Genomic DNA, 20,540 nt, shown 5'->3' with positions numbered 1-20,540 from the left:
TTCCCGGAAGCTTTCCGACAGGTTTTTACGCCAATACAGCCACCTCGCACAATATAAACTTCAAAGCGATTGATTAATCCGCCGCACTATAAGGCCCCGGTGAATTATTAAGTCAAGTTTGATTAAAAAAGAAAAGCTTGGCAGAGATGGATGATCAGGAGTCGGAAAAGAGCGACTCGACCGTGCACAACACCGCGTTGCGCTTCAAGGCCACCTGGCGCGGTGTAATTACTGGTTGCCTATCTATCAGGAGCTTATTTTCGTTTATTTTTAATCTTCGGCGCGCGTTTGATGTCAGACGAGTGGAAACGAGGACTCCAGGTCCGCATTCCTCTCCCAATTAACTCACACGCTCCGCCTTACGATCCTGCAGGATCTCGGAGAGTGGTTTAAGTTTTTGCGGCGACCAAATCGAAGATTACAATTTATCGACGCGATCGGGGTTTAATTCAGCGAAAGCCGTTTACGTTCTTTTTTCTCCGGTTCTGAGTCGGTGAAGTTTTCATAAATCTGGCCCAAATCGGTCGGGTGGGCGAGAATGGCATTTTTTAATGACACGGGTCGGATTAAATCCGCCTTAAAAAATAAGTGCGAGGTCGTGCACCCGACGAGGTCGGAGTCTGCGACGCTGCGAAGAATTAAAAGCCGGAACCGGGGCTGAGAAAGTTGGCGATAAAATAATGCAGAAAGTTTTCGGACTGTTGTCGATTTAATTACCGATAAAGTCTTCCGAGCATATCTTTACGAAAATCCACACAGACTTGGACATAAATCAGAACGGCGATTTATCGAACCGACCGAGACTCTATCATCTTATTTATTAACTCCGATTTTCTCCTTTTAATAACTTCACGGTTTCAGGCGGACGCAACTCCACTCTCGTTATTAGACCTGACAACTGGTCATCCATTAACGGAGTTGATTCCTTTTGTACAACACCCAAACTAGTCTCATACATCAGCGATGAATCCCGAGCTTGAAATCCTGAAAGCCTATATAGAATTACCACGCCCCGCGTCATTTTATCCTCTGTCTTTTATTTAATCAGGCCACTGTCTTCGACCAGACGCAATAACATGCTTTGTCTTCCGGAATGGCGGCTCGTCGCCATTACACTTGTCAGACATTTTAATCCACCAAGCCGAAATGACCAAGCAGACCTTGTAACTGGACGCATCACCAGTTCATCACCAACATCATCACCATCGCTATTCCATAGTTGTGCAACCAGCAATGCGGCGCTGCTCAACTATCGAAATTTTTTCTATCGAATTGATTCAGAATGGAGGTCAACACGAATATTTTCATCTCCAATTAACGGGCTCTCTCGCAATTCCAATTTTAGCGCGAGCGAATTGCAACAGAGATCAAAGCAAAAATGTAATTGCATCCATTTTGTTGTGGTGTGTGTAGTGCAGCGTTAATTTCGTGATCAGTGAATTTTCGCATTCTGCACCAGAGTGTTTGACCTTTCTTATCTACTTTGTAGGTATTCGCTGGTGTGGTAGTACAAAAAAAAGAGTGTGTGCTTAAGACTGCACGACAGAAGTGAAAACTTCTATGATGCTCGTTACTGATTTTAAGTAATAGATATGTACTATTGCGGGCAAAAAAAGTGGGACATCAAATTTCTGTGAGTTTTGAAAAATTCGATGTAGTTCAAGCTTTATTGTCATTTTTTTTGACACTATTCCAGCTGACAGTTTAAAAATTTATTTTATCCTCCTATTTTCCTTTTCCAAATGCCCTCTTCTTTTGATAAAGGTAGATTTTGATTGGAACTTTGCATTAAATAAATATTCACTACGTGCTTACTTACAATCGCTCCCTACAACGTACAATACATAATGACAACGTCAATCGATTCAAAGTAGGGTTAGAATCAGGTAAGGGTTATTTCACATTAAAAGTCAAGACAATGACGTTGATGTCCCACTTTTTTTGCCCGCAATAGTACCTAAGTATTCTATAAAAAATATATCACTATGGATGACTTGGAGGAATAAGGAGCAAGGCATAAATAATTAGTATTATTTAAATCCAATGCTGTTTTTAAATAAACATCAAAAATCTGTATTTTTCAATAGAAACTGCAAATACGTCCGCTTTTAGAGGTACCCACTCTAGCAAAATTTGTGAGGTTAGGTTTGGATGTTTAAGTTTTATTTTCTTGACGATGATATTGAACACAACACAACAAGTTTTCATAACAATACCAATACCCTGTATTATGATAATTTGTCCATTTTCCTCTTCACATTTTGCTACACAAATTTTTCCAATAGATGAATTGTTGAAGCCATATAATTGAGAATTACGTATTAAATCCTACATTCATCTGTAGGTAAACTTACAATATTTGTCGTGTCTTTATCGTTTGTATTATATAAAACTATACAGGGTATTTCACGAGTGATAATAAGCCTGACGGAATAATAAATTTAACCCACAATACATTTTCAAAAAAAGCCGGACGTTTTAATGACAGTAGCCAGCTTTTTCCGGAAATATAGTGCGGGTTGCATTTTAAATTACATCAGGCTTATTATCACTCGTGAAATATCCTGTATATATACAGTGTGGAATAAAATGATTTACATCTAGTTACCTTTGCATTACCCTTTTAAAAATACGAAATGCCGCTCTACAAAAAAAAAAAAAAGAAAGCCTAACCTCAAAATATTCCAAAATTTCAAATGTGATTTATTGCGAAGGGATGATATGAATGCAAAGTTGAGATTGAAATTAAAAAGGAGCTAACAAAAGCAAGTCACAGCTAGTGTTGAAAGTGGCCACCAACGTTTGTTAATTCAATTTAGTAAATTGTAACAATTGTCAATTCGATTGATGACATTTATTGACAGAACTAATAGTTCGGCACTTCAAAAAAAAAAGTAGAGCGGTACAGGAAAATGTACATGTGCAAAAATTCCAAAGGTAACTAGATGTAAGTAAATCATTTTATTCCACACTGTATATACAGTTACTCCTGCAGCTCGCTCCGCTAAAAAAAACTCGACTCCCTTGATTTTAGCTTGCCGTGTCGTGCTGCGAACGATTTTAGCTTGTGCTGCGAACGATTTTACCGTGTCGCATGAAACTGATTCACTGCCCGGGAATAAAATATATGTGGCGCGCCGAAAGAAGTTTTCACTTCAAAAATAATTTTATTCGGAGCAGGTGCAAATGTTTTATGCCAGTTAATCAAAATAATTTTCCATTATCATGCTCGCAAAGCATTTTCAATTTTGTTTTCATTAATAAACAGAACATATTTCATTACAACGGTACAGTTTTAATTCGCACGGCTTTATTTATGTTTGTTGTACTTATTTGTTTTGTCCATAGATTTTTTCGTGGTTGTGAAAGTTCAAGCGGAAAGCAATAATTTTTCGTTAGTTTGTTCTTTAGTTATTGTAATTGTGTGTCTAATAATAATCCAAGTGTTCATAAAGCAACAAATAAACGCGACTATTTAAACTTAAATTACTTAAATAATGAGGTTTCAACAGGAAACGATAAAATAAAATCTAAGGCAAAGGTTAATTAATATTTTCGTTGGTGATACACCACGCCCACAGAATCTCTTCGAATTACCCAATTGAAAAATCGTCAACGATAAAAGCGATAACAGTTGGCACTGTTGACAAATCCGCGAAGGAGCGAGACACTTTTTGCGCATTTGCGTAGACTCCCCCGGGAATCCCTCCATAAATCGTGCTACTATAAAATGCAGGGCTCGCGTGTACCCCATTATGCCGTCAACAAACAACTTCTTCATATATCAGAATCGGAACATCATCTATAACCCGTATCGGGAGCGCCCCCGGAACGTGCAGAGGTTGCCGGTTTAACGCAGCTGCGACACTCCACCTGTCCTTGGAGCCGCTCCATAAAACAATCGCAGAATCGAAAACCGCACAACAAAAACGGAATTATTGATGGAGCTGCATCCGCACACCTGCAGCGCCGTCCCCGGGGAAATTCGTGTGGCGGTCAGATCGGGACAGGGAGTAATGGGGAGGACGCCCGGTTATTAATCGTACGTGGAGGCCATCACGTGAAGCTTAAGTCTTGGTAAGGCGGCAACCAGCAATGCAAGCGCTACTGACGCCTGTAGATGACTATATGAGGAGGTTGGAGAGGAGAAAGACGTTTCGTGTGTTTCGTTGCATTGATTGACGAAGAAAAGGATGTTGCGTTTTTATAAAAAATTGTTTTTAGAAAAGAAAATTAGAGAGATGATTTAGAATGAGGTGGAAGGAGTTGATGGAGGGATCCAGTGTTTGGGGGTTGTGTCCGGTGTAGCTTTAAGACAAGAAGGGTATGAATATGCATGGGAAAGGGAGACTAATCGGTTCGCGGCGCGGTTAATTCGATTTGTATGGTAATAATGTATTGTTCATTGGTGTAGAAAATAATCAAGAGCGTTATGAATAAGCGTCTATAATTAGCGCAAGCTGGCAAAAAAGGCCACGTCTGCAAGTAGATCGATAGGGGATTGCGAAGTCGTCTTTGTCCGCAGGATCGGGAAGGACTCGCGTCGGCAATTTAAAGGAGTGGAGTTTTCCCACTTGGACAGTATCGCATCCGTCGTAAAAAGCCGCAGGACCGGTCGTTACGCAGCAATCGTCGAAACGTTGCGGCTTGCTCGCATCCGCCCGCCTTCAAGCCCGTCAACGTCAGGTTGGCAAACTGTCAACATGTCATTACCGGGCTTGAACTTATCGACAAGCGCGCCCTGGAAAGCCAGATGCATTCGAAAACTGAAACTGTCGACGTTGATATCGGAGCGCAACCCCCAAACCTTGCACTACGTCGAGAACCTGACGGAAATCAGACGGCTGAAGAAGAAGCAGATGGACTCCAAGTCCAACATCATCCACTGCTTCAGCATGTTCAGGTGAGGGTCGTGTGGACCTCGCCGACACCTTCTGACACTCTTCTAGGCTCTACTACGAGATGTGGATGGCTGTGGTTTTCATCTCGTGCATGGTGCACATCCCCGTGGACGTCGCCTTCTCCAACAACTACGTGTCTTTGACTTGCTTCACTATAGTGCTCAAGTGTTTTTGTCTTTGCGACATTGTCATGAGGTTCTTCACCGGGTACCTAGACGAGAAGGAGAACAAAGTGATCATGGACCCGGGCAAGATCGCAAGGTTTACATTCTTCAGTGTAAAACAGGCTTAACTAGAACAACCTTGCAGGAACTACCTAAGGAGCGTGTACTTCGCGGCTGACCTGTTGTCCTCCATACCCAATCCTGTTTGGGTCGACAAGGGAGCTCCATTTTATTTCGTGATAGACATGCTCAGTCTACTCAAACTAGTTAGGTTAGTTACGGCGTTCAAGTACGTGTCAACGACGGCGCAGGTACCACTCCACACCCGACTAGAACCCTCACGTCAAATCTTCCCTGTTCTAGTACTTCAAAGTCGAGAATTTTGTCTTCAGGATAAGCGAGACTTTTTTCTTCTTTTTTCTAACCTGTCATTGGACTTGTTGCGGCATATATCTCCTACCACAATTTCGAAAGTACTGGTCGGGGAAGTACTTCGATAGGTCCTGGCTTATTCAGTGGGACCTCGTCGACAAATCCAGGACGCAGAAGTATATAGCCTCTATGTACAAAGCTTGCGGTTACATACTTGGTAAATTGCCACCGGAAACTCTTCAGGATTGACACAATGATACAGATTTCAGGTGTCAAACAAGGAAACAGTAAGCACTTGGCTTGGGAAGAAAGGGTATTGGCTTGCGGTTGTTACATCGGTGGTAAAATAGTGATCTACTTCCTCACCGGTACCACCTCCGAAACTCGTTGTCAAAATGTTGAGTGTTTGTGTTTGCAGTGGCGGCGATCGCAAAGTTCTTGCGAATCTGGTCTTTGGAGTCGAAGTACTTCGGCATAGTGCAACAGCTCGAAGGTTACATATTCCGGAAGCGTGTCCCGCAAGCGATCAGGAACAGGTTGCTCACGTACTACAAGTACAAGTTCAAACGGACCTACTTTGAGGAGAACAAGATCAAGGGGTTCCTCTCAGGTGAGTACCTTAGCAGTGCGGTTTCTCATTATCGAGATTCAGACCGTCTCAGACAAGAGATCAACGTGCACATCTTGTCGAGGTTCACCGAGAACATCCACATATTCTCGGAACTGCCGCAAGAGGCGCTCAACAAGATCATCAGCAACCTCCACACCGAAGTCTTCCTCCCTCACGACATCATAATCAAAGCGGGTTGTTCCGGGGACTGCATGTACTTTCTCTATTCAGGAACCGTGGCGGTACTCACGCCCTCAGGGAAAGAAGTAGTGGAACCGCAAAGTACTAAAATCATTTCTAATAGTTTGGTTGTACGATAGGTCTGTCACTTACAAGACGGCGCATATTTCGGTGAAATTTCGCTTATCATGCAAGATCAAAAAAGGACAGCACACGTAATCGCTGTTGAGACTTGTGAAGTGTATAAACTAACTAGGAAAGGTTTTAATAGTTGTGTTAAGCGCCAACCACAGTTGATGAGGAAGTTGTCGAGGGAAGCCATGCAGAGGATGGAGACGACACAGATCTACGAAGACATCTACATGAGAGCCTACGACGTCCTCGCCAAGAGGGACAGAGAAAGTGTCAAAGTGGTACCATAAGAATATTGAGAGTTTTTAACACGAAGAATAAACATGTTTTATGAGTCGACATTGGGCTTTCTCTGTTTTATCCACACCAAGATACAATTCCTAGTTTTTGTTTAAACATTAAAAAAAAAACACTGTTCAATAACAGGTTTTCAATAAAGAGAGATGTTGCAGCTTGCAGCGTCCTAAACTGTTCAAGGACGTCAACGGAGAGATCTCCATCTTTCTGTCAAAAATCAAACTCGCATTTTAATCCTAAACAAACCGTGTATACGGTCTACGCCCCGATACATTAATTTCCGAACTCCGGAGCAAAAACGGAGCCAAAGCGACAGCGCCTTGCACAGCAAACAGTTTGCTTAACCGCTGCGGACATAGTTTCGCAAATGCACCATCAGCATCAGCTGGCTCTAATTTGCGCCGCCCCCTTCAAACGTTCGTGTTTGTGTGGCGTTTAGCGGCGAAAGCGTGTTTTTCTTATTTCTATTGATTTATTCATACGCGTGAATAGCGAGTTGTTCGTGAGAGCATCAACATTCGTCTGGCCCGAACTGGTGGAGGTTCCACGCAAATCTCATTATAGTGATGACTTGGAAGCGGAATTGGAGATGAAACGTCAACAAAAATCAAGGGTCTCTAGGTCTCATGTGAAATATTTATCTAGGCCCGCAGCGTCATAACGCATTAAGGGAAAGGACGATTTTTTTATGGAAAGCGCTGGTAATCTGGGGGAAATGGCATCTGCGGGGTTGCCACTGATTGAGGGTTGTTGTGCAGGAGAAGAAAGGAAATGTCGGTGTGTTTTTTGATGGAATTTGGATTTGCTGCGAGGAAGTAATCGACGAGTGCGGTGCGAGGTGTGTTTGAGGAGGAAACCGACAATATCCGCACTCTACGTAATGCAGCAGTGAATAGATTCACGTTTCCGGTGTAAAGTAATTTCAGAAATTGAAAAAAAATATTAAAAACTGACTTACTTTGGAAATACGTTGGGAAAAAAATGTATTTTTTAAAATGAAATTAGAGAAGCTATTGAAAAAGTGAAAATGCAATAATTTATTGAAAACATTTTGCCAGTTCATGTAATATACCGGGTGGGGCATTGGTTACGCGTAGGGTAGAAATTGCGACTTCCAATTCATTAAAATTGGCGATATTTTAACTTAACCCTCCACCACCCGGCGGCACGGCAATTTTGCGGGAGTACATACACTATTACGGATAATACTATCAAGTAATAGTGCAGTGCTTATCACTATAATTACCGGCGTCTCGCTTCCACATTTTGACTTTGTTGTGTTTTATTATGTTCTGTGTCAATGTTAAGGAACTTCCTCAAGATATGACATGAGTATAATAATATACCTTTTTGAATTTCAACTACCAATGTGTTACCTAAATCCAGAATTTTTAAATTTTTAAAAAGAGGTTAAATAATTTTTCACTTAATATATTAAGTATAACATAATTACATAAACATTTTTGTTTTATAATACAAAAATTTCCGATAATATTGCGGAATCTGGAAAAGTGCCTCGAATGCTTGCAGCGTTTCCACGTTGAATTGCAAGGGAAATCCTCTCGAAAAGGAATTTCTTTGATTTTGAATCGCCTGATTCCGCGATAAGTCGGTTTCCGATGACATTAATGAAATCGATGGCTTCTTTGCACCAAGGGCCTAAGGTTTCAAATGCTAAACCTTTAAACACGTAGTTTGACGAAATGATTGAACTATATTTGCTATGTTTGCGTTTGCAAGCCATTTCAGCGGCAAAACCTGAGACTTCAGATGATTTCAATACGTAACTGTCTGCAAGTGTATCTACAACAGTAACGTCCCAAACCAAAGGTTGACCTTTAATCCACGGTACTAAAGTCATCCCATCTGGGCGTTTTCCGTCATCCCGAGACAGTCCGTTTGGTTCTAAAGTTGAATTCACATGAATTGAAGTTAAAGACCGATTGATAATGGAATTAATTTCAGTGTGTCTTGAAAATCTACCACTGCTTTTGAAACAACTTAGACCGTGGGTGCCAATTTCGTCAACTTTCGCATTGCATTTGCAAATATGAGGTGTACAAAGATTACAACCCAATCTTAAACCAATACAAACTTGGAAGGAAGTGTTATCTAAAAGAGTACCAATATTAGGAGAAGGTATTGCATGTAACCAAGATCCTGATTCTCTGCATTGCAAAGCTTTAAAACGAGCCAAGTCTCTAGGTGAATTAAAGATTAAGTCATTGGCAATTATTCCTTTGATATTAATATTATCCCAATTCTTCTGAAATTGTGGAATTGTTGGTATTTCGTTCTCATTTGCTACACCCCAGGCTGCTAAAGCTTCATCATAATGGTGAATATTAAGCTCATTATCCTTTGAGTTTAGTAATAAAGAAACAAGCTTTTTAACCCCATTAATTGAAGATAGGAATGCAGGGAGGCAAATATCGGAAATGCGACGAATTCCCAGACCACCAAATCTAATCGGTAAAGTGGACTGACGCCATTGTAAATCAGTTAAACGTAAATTAAGTATTCTCTCTAAACAAGACTTTAAAGAAGAATCAATTGAATTAACATAATTAGAAAATTTCCAAAATGGAGTTGTTCTTAATAAAAAATTAAATTTTGGTATGAAAAGACAGTTTTTGATTAAAGTATAAGCCACGTGTCTGTTAAGGAGTTCAGTTTTGTTTAAAAGATTTTCAACTGTAATTATAGTTTTTTCGACGGTGTTTTTGAAACCTTGGTCAAAGATTGGAGAGCCTAAAAGAGATAAACTTTCTCGGTCACAGATTTTAATGCCTGGTGCTAAATTTTGAAATTCCTTTATGACTTTTAAATCTGTGTCTCCAGAACAGCAAAAGATCTCGCATTTGTTAAAGTTTAATTCAAGGCCAATTTCCTGAGATAAATTTATAACTTTCTTAAAGTCGGATAAAACTACTTCTGGGTAATCAGCTAAGGTTCCATCATCTAAATACCATATATTCATTTGAGAATCCAAAGATAAAATAATTGGTTGAATGGCAAGACTAAAAATCATGGGACCGCAGGGATCTCCTTGCTGAGCTCCAACAGAAGAAGAAATTAAATGATTACCGAAAAATAAAGTTGAAGGATTTCTATAGCATTGATAAAGATAAGGGTACAGAAGTGGGGTATGACATTGGACTTCTTTCAGAATACAATCCCGCTCGACTGAGTTAAAGGCATTTTTGAAATCTAATTTAAGAAGAACTTTGCCACGGTTTTAATCGTTATTAACAAAGGTTCGTGTGGTATGAATTGCTGCTTCGCATCCTAGTTTAGTTGCAACTCCAAGTTGGTGTGGAGATAAATACGAATTTACAATATTTCGACTTTGAAAACAGGCTAGCTTTGAGGTCAATCTTCGCAAACAGTTTCCGATAGCGATCGGTCTAATTCCTCCATCTTTTTTGTTAAGGGCACATAAAGACGCGCCATACAATAAATGGCAGATTTCTGAAGGAAGTTGCCCAGATAATAAAAAATTGCACAGTTTGGTTAAAGCTCTTAGTGCCTTCTGACCTGCTTCACCCGCTGACAAAGATATGATATCTTTCAAGTATTGTGGTCTCATGCCATCTAAACCTGGTGAAGAACCGGCTGGAAATGAATTGATAGCTTCTCGAACGTTTTGCTCATTGACTATTAAACTAATGTCTCCTGGTTTGAAAGGGTCTGGGAAAAAAAGTTCGCGAGATGGTGAAGGATGTTTTTTTTTAAGTTCTTCAGCAACATCTTCGTTGAATGAAGCTAATGAGTCATCCGAGGACAATAATTTAACAGCTCCTCTGATATCAAAATCGGCTACTTTTGCTTCTACTTTCTTAGCTAATGATAAATTTGTACGTTTCTTAGAACCAGTTCGTATTTGAGGTACTTCAAAATTAGAAAGATTTTCTTTTATATGCTTATTCAACGACTTATCAGATTTCTCTGCTACATTGAAAGCTCTATACGAAAAAAGCAAAAGATTCTCAAAGGATGATAATGATTTGGTCGAAAGACAATTATTAATAATGGAACTTAATTTATCTGCAGCTAAATGTCTGCTAGCTTTTGGAATTCTTCTAATAGTTGGTAACTGAGATTTCAAATTAATTAGCAAATTTGTTATTGAATCGGTTGAAGAAGAAGTAGAAAAAGTTGATAGATTATTATCGAAATGATACTTATCTACGTGAATTTTCAATCTGTTGTTATCCTTAAATGATTTTCCAGGACATAGAGTACAACGTAATCGTTGAGATCCATCAGGTTGACTATCTTGTGATCCGGATTGTTTCTCATAGTCCATGGAAGTAGGTAGAGATTGATGGATTGTTTCATTTTTCCTTCTTGTTTTATCAATTTTTGAGGAAAATGATTCACACAAAAAAGATTGTCCCATTAGTCCATGGATTCTTGTTCTATTAAAATTAATACCGAGCGATCATTTAAAAAATTAATCGAGTATGCTTTGGAGCCTATGCTATAGCATGGGTTGCCATAGGTAACACGCCGACTCGATTTATTTTTTAATTGATCGCACCGTACAAAATGATCACAATAGCTATTTGTGCAATAAGTTAGGAAATTCATTTTTTTTTCCGTATTAGGCATGGGATTTTTGATCGAGACGATAGTCGAGATCAAAAATATGCCGTGTACGGAAAAAATAGATTTCCTACGTATTGCACACATGATTTTTTCTACTGGAGTTTGGAAAATACATAAAATTTGGATATTTTTAATATACTTACTATTAATTATTTCTAAATTAAAAAGCGAAATCAAAATTGTTCTACTTTCGTTACCATAGAGAAACAATTTATTAATGAAAAATTGTGAAGGCGTTTAGGTTTTTGTCTCAATTAAATACCAGTTTTTACGTTACATATCCCAGGAAACGATTTTAGTGTTGAAACATTATTCCCGCCCTTAGTAGGAAATTTTTCACTTTTCCTAACTCAAATTAGTATTGCAATGTTAAAGTATGTATTGGATGATTCAAAATGATTGTGGCCAAGTATGGCAACTATGTATGAAAATTTATGTGGCAACTGTGTGGGTAGGATAGAGTTGATATTTCTTTGACAGTTCATAGTCGCGCAATTTTGAAAACTGTCAAATCAATGTGTAATGATATCAAAAAAATCAAATGCAGGCTTATGAAATGTCATACAAATGACAACTCTACCTCATCCACACAGTTGCCACATAAATTTTCGTACATAGTTGCCATACTTAGTCACAATCATTTTGAATCACCCAATATGTACTATGGCGGACAATAAATTTAGGCCGGCAAATTTCTGACATTTCAAAAAAGTCAATGCAAGCGACCATTTATTGTCATTATTCCTTCGCCCTTTTCGTAACTTACAGATCATGACGCACTAGCATAACTGATTTGTAGTAGCACTTCTCTCTGGTGCACGCTTCTTTTCCCAATTTTAATTTTGATTATCGCTGTCACGATGACAAGAATGACAAAAATCGAAAATGGGGTTAGTTGAACATAATGCCAGCTTCACATTTTGATGTCAAGGCAATGACAGGCCGGCCTAAATTTATTGTCCGCCATAGTACGACGTCGCTAGTGGAATAAACGTACAATTCGCGTCTTGCTCTAATCGCACATGTCAAAGCAAGATGCATAGTGGAACGGACTTAATAAAATACGTACAAAAATCCAATAGCTTGTTTTACATTATGTTGAAAAGAGATAGCTGTATAACAGTTGCTCTGCTTATTAATTGATCCATCGGACTATAATTAAAAAATGGACAATGTTTTATTCGTTCTTCTGTACGCAGCAATGGATAAGTGGTTTAATGTGAGATAGAAAATTCCTTGTTTCTTTTTATTATTATTTAGTTTTGTCGCAGATTATTGTGATCGTTATCTTCACGTTAACTGCGCTAATGGTGACGGTTCAAACCCAGTCCAGTAAGTACATAATAATTGTTAGTATTGAAAAAATCTTGAAATTTATCAAATATCTTAGGCAACAATCACTCGATTTTACATATTTTTCAGCTTCTGGAAACGTATTTGACGATAACGCATCAGTTTTGTCATAATGCATTTGGGGTGACGTGATATGTCTTGCTTGCACTTTTTTTACATTTCAAATGTATCGGCAAAAAAAAATCATGTTTATTTTGAATTGCAAATAAAAACTAAAGTACATATATTCGTCTGGGTATTTTTTGTTCCACTTCACTCAAATGATGTTTCCAAACAAATATTCTGCACTGAAATTAATAATAATAATAATAATAATTCCAAGATGTCTTTGCTGTGAATGGTGTGCTGCCTGTGAAACAAATTACTCCACATTTGACACAAAAATTAACAAATAAATTGATAAAAACTCAAATATTAGAAAATTTATTTGAAGGGTAGTTTTTTAATGTAAAAATTTACTCGCAACAACCACTTGATTTTACATATTTTTCAGGTAATGGAACCACATTTGATGACAACGCATCAGTTTTGGATAATACGTTTGGGTGAAATGAGCATGACATGTCTTGCTTCCACTTGTTCTTTACATTTCAAATGTATCGGTGAAAAAAATTCATGTTTATGTTGAATAGTTAATAAATGAAAAGTAAAGTACGAGTATATTCGTCTCAGTGTTTAAATTTGTTCCACTTCACTCAAATGACGTTTGACGTTTCCAAGCAAATATTCTACAATGAAATTATTAATATGTAATAATAATTCCAAGATATCTTTACTGTGTGTTGTATGGTATTTGTGACATAAATTACCTGACAATAGATAGAAAAATGACAAGTAAACTTTACATTAATTTAAAAAAAAATATAAACGCGCAATTTACAAAAAGTGGACTTTCAGAAAATTATCAAAATATTATAATTAATCAACTTAAGTACATAACATTTTTGGTTTACAATACAAAAATTTCCGATAATAATGCGGAATCTGGAAAAGTGCCCCGAATGCTTGCAGCGTTTCCACGTTGTATAGAAAGGGAAATCCTGTCGAAAAGGAATTTTTTTGATTTTGAATTGCCTGATGACATGTCTCCGATGACATTAATGAAATCGATGGCTTCTTTACACCAAGGGCCTAAGGTTTCAAAGGCTAAACCTTTAAATATGTAATTTGACGAAATAATTGAACTATATTTGCTGTTTGCGTTTGCAAGCCATTTCAGCAAATTTCAGCGACAAAACAACAAAACGTAACTATCTGCAAGTGTATCTACAATAGTAACGTCCCAAACTAAAGGTTGACCTTTAAGCCATGGTACTAAAGTCAACCTATCTGGGCGTTTTCCATCATCCCGAGACAGTCCGTTTGATTCTAAAGTTGAATTAACCTGAATAGAAGTCAAAGACCGGTTGATAATAGAATTAATTTCAGTGTGTCTGGAAAATCTACCACTGCTTTTTGAACAACTTAAACCGTGGTTGCCAATTTCGTCAACTTTCGCATTGCATTTGCAAATATGAGGTGTACAAAGATTACAACCCAATCTTAAATCAATACAAACTTGGAAGAAAGTGTTATCTAAAAGAGTACCAATATTAGGAGAAGATGAACATTTCCAAAATGGAGTTGTCTTTAATAAAAAATTAAATTTTGGTATGAGAAGACAGTTCTTGATTAAAGTATAAGCCACGTGTCTGCTAAGGAGTCAGCTGTGTTTAAAAGATTTTCAACTGTAATGATAGTTTTTTCGACATTGTTTTTGAAACCTTGGTCAACGATTGGAGAGCCTAAAAGATATAAACCTTTTCGGTCACAAATTTTAATACCTGGTGCTAAATTTTGAAATTCCTTTATGACGTTTAAATCTGTGTTTCCAGAACAGCAAAAGATCTCGCATTTGTTAAAGTTTAATTCAATACCAATTTTTCTGGATAAATTGATAACTTTCTTAAAGTCGGACAAAACTACTTCTGGGTAATCAGCAAAGATTCCATCATCTAAATACCAAATATTCAGTTGAGAATCCAAAGATAAAATAATTGGTTGAACGGCAAGACTAAAAATCATAGGGACGCAAGCATCTCCTTGCTAGGCACCAACAGAAGAAGAAATTAAATGATTACCGAAAAATAAAGTTGAAGGATTTCTATAGCAGTGATAAAGATAAGAGTAAAGAAGTGAGGTATGACATTGCACTTCCTTCAGAATACAATCCCGTTCAACTGAGTTAAGGGCGTTTTTGAAATCTAATTTTAGAAAATTAGTTCTCGTGAGAGCTTTTTAATGTAACAGTTATACATAAGCTATACATATGTAAAGTCCATTCATTTTGTATTGAACTTTTCAAGGTCAAATAATTTAAATTTTGGCACTGTAATTATGTTTTGTAAATAGTGACATGCATATAACCAACATAATGTGATTTAGCAATGCTCAATTCAACGTTTACGGTGTTTACCTGCATGTCACTATTTACAAAACATAATTACAAAGTCAAAAAATAAAATTATTTGACCTTGAAAAGTTCAATACAAAATGAATGGACTTTATATTAATTAACTTCAGCTTTAAAAAAAATAAACTTGCCAATACTAACATTGATGGTACAGAAAATAATAAAATATCATGAAGACAATAATTTACACGTAGAGTAAAATAGTTATTTACACAATTAGTGGGATAAAAGCAATATTACAGGATTCGAGTGTGAAGATTGCAGATGACGAGGGCGTTAGCCCGAGTTCATCTGTAATCACACGAGTTTCCTGTAATATGCTTTAGCCCAAGTGTTATGTACAAAATTGTATCTAAGACCGCCCCGAATTAAAAAAAAGGTAAATGTTATTTATTTCCGCCAGGCTCATTACACCAGTTAAGTGGAATAATGACTGACTTATCCCACTGAGTGGGGTAATGAAGCTCACTTATCCCACTGAGTGGAGTAATGAAATAATAAACTTTTTGGTGTTGTAACAATAAAAAAAAATAAAATGAGGTGATTCAGTGTTCTTTAATAGTATAATTTTCAAGATTAGTTAAAGATGGTAATCATAAAATTCAATTACATATATTTCATTATTTAGTAAAAAAAAAAATACTAGAAAGATAATTTTAGTAAAAAGCAGACCACCCGGCGGCACGGCAATTTTGCCGGAGTACATACGGATAATACCGAGCGATCATTTAAAAAATAAATCGAGTTTGCTTTGCAGCCTATGCTATAGCATGGGTTGCCATACGCAACACGCCGACTCGATTTATTTTTTAATTGATCGCACCGTACTATCAAGTAATAGTGCAGTGCTTATCAACATAATTACCGCTGTCTCGCCTCCACATTTTGACTTTTTTGTATTTTATGTTCTGTGTCAATGTTAAGGAATTTCCTCACGATATGACATGAGTATAATAATATACCTTTTTGAATTTCAACCACCAATGTGTTCTCTAAGTCCAAAATTTTTAAAAAGAGATTGCGGTACTATTCCCGTTGCTGAAATTATAAATGGTAAAATCGAAATTTTTTCTAAATACCAAAGATTTCACATAGCAACGGAGAGTTCTAAATATTTATTAACTTTTGTATTATATGTCTGTGTTATATTGTGTGAATTTGGAACAGCTATATCTAAAAGATATGCTTGCTTTTGTTGTTTATTTAAAATAATAATGTCTGGTCTGTTATGCTGAATGTGAATGTCAGTTAAAACTGTACGATCAAAATATAATTTGTAATTGTCGTTTTCTAAACAACTTTCTGGTTTATAAATATAATGTGGTTGTGTATCCTTTAATAATTTGAATTTAACTGCTAAATTCATGTGTATAATTTTTGCGAATATATTATGACGTTTTTTATATTCGCTTTGAGCCAAAACGGTGCAAGAAGAAATGATGTGTTCAAGTGTTTCTCCTTCAGTTCCGCAAATCCTACATTTATCAATGATCGATTGCAAACCGCATATGTGTTTTTTACCGGAGTACATACACTATTACGGATATTACTATCAAGTAATAATGCAGTGCTTATCAACATAATTACCGGCGTCTCGCCTCCGCATTTTGACTTTGTTGTGTATTATGTTCTGTGTCAATATTAAAGAATTTTATATACCTAACTAATTATTATTGACAAGGTATATTTGAGATTTTTTTGAATTTTTTTTGCTATTAAATAAGGCCCTAACAGTTTTGTTAGTTTTCTGATATTAACTGTTAATTTACATATTAGGTAAAGTTTTTACACAAAATCAATCTGTACTTGCTAGCGCTTCAAACCCTGGTCACAATTAAAAATTTTGACTTGGTTGGCTAAATAATTCGCTTTTTTATTTAACCGCAAACCAGACGCGTGATTTATGGCAAAATGGTATAATTTGCCAACAAAAGGATCATTCACTAGTAGCCGACCGTTTTGAAGCCTCTTGTTTACAGCTTTGCCATAAAATTGATAGTTCCCATTGTCACCTAAATTTACGACAGCACAACTAGTAGGTCATAAATAAAAATGATTTTCAAAGTTAAGATGTAAAATTGTGTTTACTTCAAAATCTAATTCGTGTTTTTTTCCGCTGATTTCGTAAATAATTATAGGAAGTTAATCTGGGTAGGTCAGTATAAAAATCAGAATTTGACTTTTTGGTTGAAATTTACTTTTAATTTTTTTTTTTGGCTTTGTGTGTAAGTGAAAAATTATCAAAAAATTATGAAATATACCATACCAATACTCAAGTAAGTGTGAATTTTTTTTACAATTTTGTTTATTAGAAGTCGCGATTCCTCGCCTGCGCGTAACCGATGCCCCTCCCGGTATGTAGATGGTATCGAGCGTTCAAAAAAATGTGTATCAAGTCAAGCCGCATCGACTGTCACTGATGTCAAATGTCATTGATTCAGCGAACAAGCTGTGATGCTGGCTATTTCTCTTGCGAAAAATTGTTGTTTCTAGAACTAACAAACTAGAATTTTCCTGTTTTTTTTTTGTACGACCTGTGGTTTTTCCTTTGGGATAGAAATCTTTTATGATGGAATTTAATAATTGTGAGGTTATGATTTGACAGAAATCTCAAAGCATCTTTACGTTCAAAACCCGCTCAGGAAATTCGTGAAAACAGAAGCCTTCTGAATCGAGTTCGGCTTTATTGAACACGTCGTTCTGAAGCTGCATTGTAAACGATGGCAGGCATTTTGAGCTTCTTCTTTGATGTTTCATTTTATGCTTTTACTCACAATTACAGTCTTTCTACTTTGTTCTTTCAGCCTTTGTTATTGTCTTAATAAGTTGCAGGCACTATTTTATCGTCAATTTTGAAATTTTATCAAAAATTCATGAAAAAGTTAACGAGAAAAATCAAACATAACCTCGAATGACAGAAAAACTTGACCTTTTTAGGTTGGTCGTACGTCAAAATTGCCCGCCAAATTTGAAATTTTTCAGCGGTTCTCAAACAAACTGATTCTTTTGATTCTTTTGTAATTCATTAATATCTGTAAAAGGCAAGTTGGGTTATTTTGCCTTCTTTTAACACGTCCTACCTAAATATCTGCACAACTTTCAGAATCATACAATCAAAATCATAGTTCATTAAGCAGTCATTTTTTAAAGTAAACATTTTCTTTAAAAAAGGTTGAAAAGAAAGCACACAAGTATTTTCTGAAGTACCTAGTACTGTTACAGTATTTACGGAATAAAACGATTTTTTATTGTCCCCAGAAGAACCTGGACTTGTTAATCGAAAAGTTATCTTTGTTTTTATTGATTTACTATTTAACCAGTGTCTGGAAAAAGCCTACTTTGCACATTCCTAAATCAAACTAGTTCCGTCAGTGTCACAAACACAACGAGATGTTTCAACCAAAATCGACCCACGTATGCACAATCGGTGAAGAATCCTCGGGTAGCTTCCTGCCACCCCTCACCCCGACCTCTCCACTCTCGTTCCGATGCAAACGCTTTCTGAAAAAGCTCATCCTCATCACGGAGGTCAACCCTCAGAGCATCGAATATTTCAGGAAGATTTCGGCAATCCAGGATGCGAGACGAAAGCAGATCGTCTCGGGCTCGTGGGTCATCCACCCCTTCAGCACCTTCAGGTAGCCGTCCATTCCGCAAATCCCGAACCGACACTCTTTTTCTAGACTCTACTACGAGATGTGGATGTCCTTCATATTTTTCATCTGCTTGGTTTACATGCCAATGGAAGCCTCTTTTAAGAATATGTTACCAACCAACCTCAACGGTCTGGATTCATTTCTTTGCACGGTTTGCTTGGTCGACGTCCTCATGAATTTTCGGACCGGGTACTGTGCCAACAACGAGAAGATTGTGATGAAGCCATCGTCGATAGCGAAGTAGAAATGTTCCACATTGTTATCTTGCGCTGTATTTATTCTTTCAGACACTACGTCTTCGGAATCTACTTCGTTCCTGACGTCCTTTCGTCAATACCGGAAATGCATCAGTTGAATTTATTTGTCAATGAGGAGATAGCAGAGGTTCTTGATTACTTTGCCATGCTCAAGATTGTACGAATCCTAACTTTTATTCAGTATACGAAGAGGATGTTTGCTGTAAGCGACGCTTCTATTGCAAGGATGCTTCTAATCCTGATTTTCAGTTCTTCAATGTGAAGGCGTTTGCCTTCCTCATGATAAAAATCGGCTTGATGGCATTTCTAATCACTCACTATGTTGCTTGTTGTTTGTACTTTTTACCAATCCTGTTTCGTCACGTTAAGCATAACGAATTCACACGTCATAACGCCAACCCACAATCCCGAAGTTTGGCACGATTCATAAATTTCTACCTGAACAACAGCTACTCAGCCACTTCTCTTGTTTTGGGTACTTCCCAATATAATTGTTTTTTTTTAATAAACTGTCAACTGCAGGTGTGGAAATTGAGTTTAACTATAAGTCCCCCTGGATCACCTATATCTTCTGTATCATTATATACGTTATAGGGAAGTTTTTGTCAACTTATGTAACAGGTAAGTACCACTTTTGCTCTTCCAGTAGTTGCCCAGAGTACCATCTGTGTAGTCATACTTGTGGACGTGTTGAGGGTGTACAACTGTCTGGAGACGAAATTTTACGAGATGATGAGTCAAGTTGACAGTTTCATGACAGCGCACCAGTTTCCTTTAGTTTTGCAAAAGAAGCTGCAAGACTACTACCATTACAAATACCGTGGCAGGTACGTCAACGAGAGCAGGATCGAAAAATTCATCTCTGGTACTACACTCACCCTTCCCAACCTTGCCTAATCCGTTGTCTGTAGAGAAATTGAGAAAAGAAATCAAGTACCACGACTGCCGCAGGTTGGTCAACAGCGTCAACATTTTCGAACACCTCCCCCAGGAGATCCTGGAAGATATCTTGTCGTACCTCAAACAGGAAATTTATTTGGCGAGTGATGTTATAATCAAGGCTGGTACTGTAGGAGATGGTATGTACTTTCTGTCATCTGGGACAGTAGCGGTGTCTTCGCCTTCAGGCAAAGAAGTGCAGGTTTTGTCAGAGTCGAAATTGGTACTTGACTAGACTGTTCCAGATATGTCACTTGGTCGACGGTGATTATTTCGGCGAAATTGCTTTGTTGGTACCGAAGCAGAAACGCATTGCTAATATCATCGCTTTGGAGACTTGTCAAGTTTACAAACTGGAAAGAAAGTCCTTCAAGAAGGTTATGGACGCTAATAAGGACCTGTACAGGCAGATACTCGACCAAGCGAAGTTGCGACACTCTGACACCAAGGAGATAGAACGCATGTTCATCAAGAAATTCGAAGAACCGTAAACACAGCATCTTCCCAAACAGTTCTTTACTAGTTGTTTTAGAGTGTTCATTGTTAATTGAAATATATTTCGAGTTTTGTAAACATCGTCTTATCTTGCCCCCGCCAACTTTGCCTAATCTTAGTC

The 20,540-nt window shown here is 37.5% G+C and overlaps 3 protein-coding genes and 1 long non-coding RNA gene across 11 annotated transcripts in view; 3 read left to right on the top strand and 1 right to left on the bottom strand.

Annotated features, from left to right (window-relative positions):
* LOC138137886 (potassium voltage-gated channel protein Shaw-like) overlaps window positions 1-20,540 on the bottom strand; it is a 60,819-nt gene that overhangs the window by 14,557 nt on the left and 25,722 nt on the right. The gene's annotated exons all lie outside the window — the stretch shown is intronic.
* Window positions 31-6,698, top strand: LOC138137888 (potassium/sodium hyperpolarization-activated cyclic nucleotide-gated channel 2-like). Of its 4 annotated transcripts, none has more exons than XM_069057480.1 (9): window positions 31-4,903; window positions 4,950-5,162; window positions 5,211-5,376; window positions 5,429-5,654; window positions 5,707-5,805; window positions 5,856-6,047; window positions 6,090-6,313; window positions 6,368-6,442; window positions 6,499-6,698. In XM_069057480.1, exons 1-9 carry the CDS (start codon window positions 4,704-4,706, stop codon window positions 6,505-6,507), a joined length of 1,404 nt encoding a protein of 467 aa, XP_068913581.1. In that variant the 5' UTR covers window positions 31-4,703; the 3' UTR covers window positions 6,508-6,698. The 4 variants fall into 4 exon arrangements, with proteins under 4 accessions (XP_068913581.1, XP_068913583.1, XP_068913580.1 ...); XM_069057482.1 differs by having other exon boundaries at window positions 6,352-6,442; window positions 6,499-6,584; XM_069057479.1 differs by having other exon boundaries at window positions 6,368-6,698.
* On the top strand, window positions 11,944-13,420 carry LOC138139082 (uncharacterized). Its single transcript, XR_011162205.1, has 3 exons — window positions 11,944-12,486; window positions 12,539-12,599; window positions 13,114-13,420. It is a non-coding gene; the product is annotated as an uncharacterized lncRNA (long non-coding RNA).
* LOC138138328 (potassium/sodium hyperpolarization-activated cyclic nucleotide-gated channel 1-like) lies at window positions 18,297-20,497 on the top strand. The gene is made up of 8 exons (XM_069058174.1): window positions 18,297-18,710; window positions 18,756-18,968; window positions 19,016-19,187; window positions 19,235-19,460; window positions 19,508-19,606; window positions 19,659-19,850; window positions 19,897-20,120; window positions 20,170-20,497. The coding sequence occupies exons 1-8, from the start codon at window positions 18,463-18,465 to the stop codon at window positions 20,413-20,415; spliced, it is 1,620 nt and encodes a 539-aa protein (XP_068914275.1). The 5' UTR covers window positions 18,297-18,462; the 3' UTR covers window positions 20,416-20,497.

The sequence above is a fragment of the Tenebrio molitor genome, chromosome 9 (genome assembly GCF_963966145.1).
Source record: "Tenebrio molitor chromosome 9, icTenMoli1.1, whole genome shotgun sequence".
Lineage (NCBI taxonomy): Eukaryota > Metazoa > Arthropoda > Insecta > Coleoptera > Tenebrionidae > Tenebrio > Tenebrio molitor.
The sequence above is the reverse complement of the archived record's forward strand: the minus strand, read 5'-3'. Positions and strand labels throughout refer to the sequence as shown.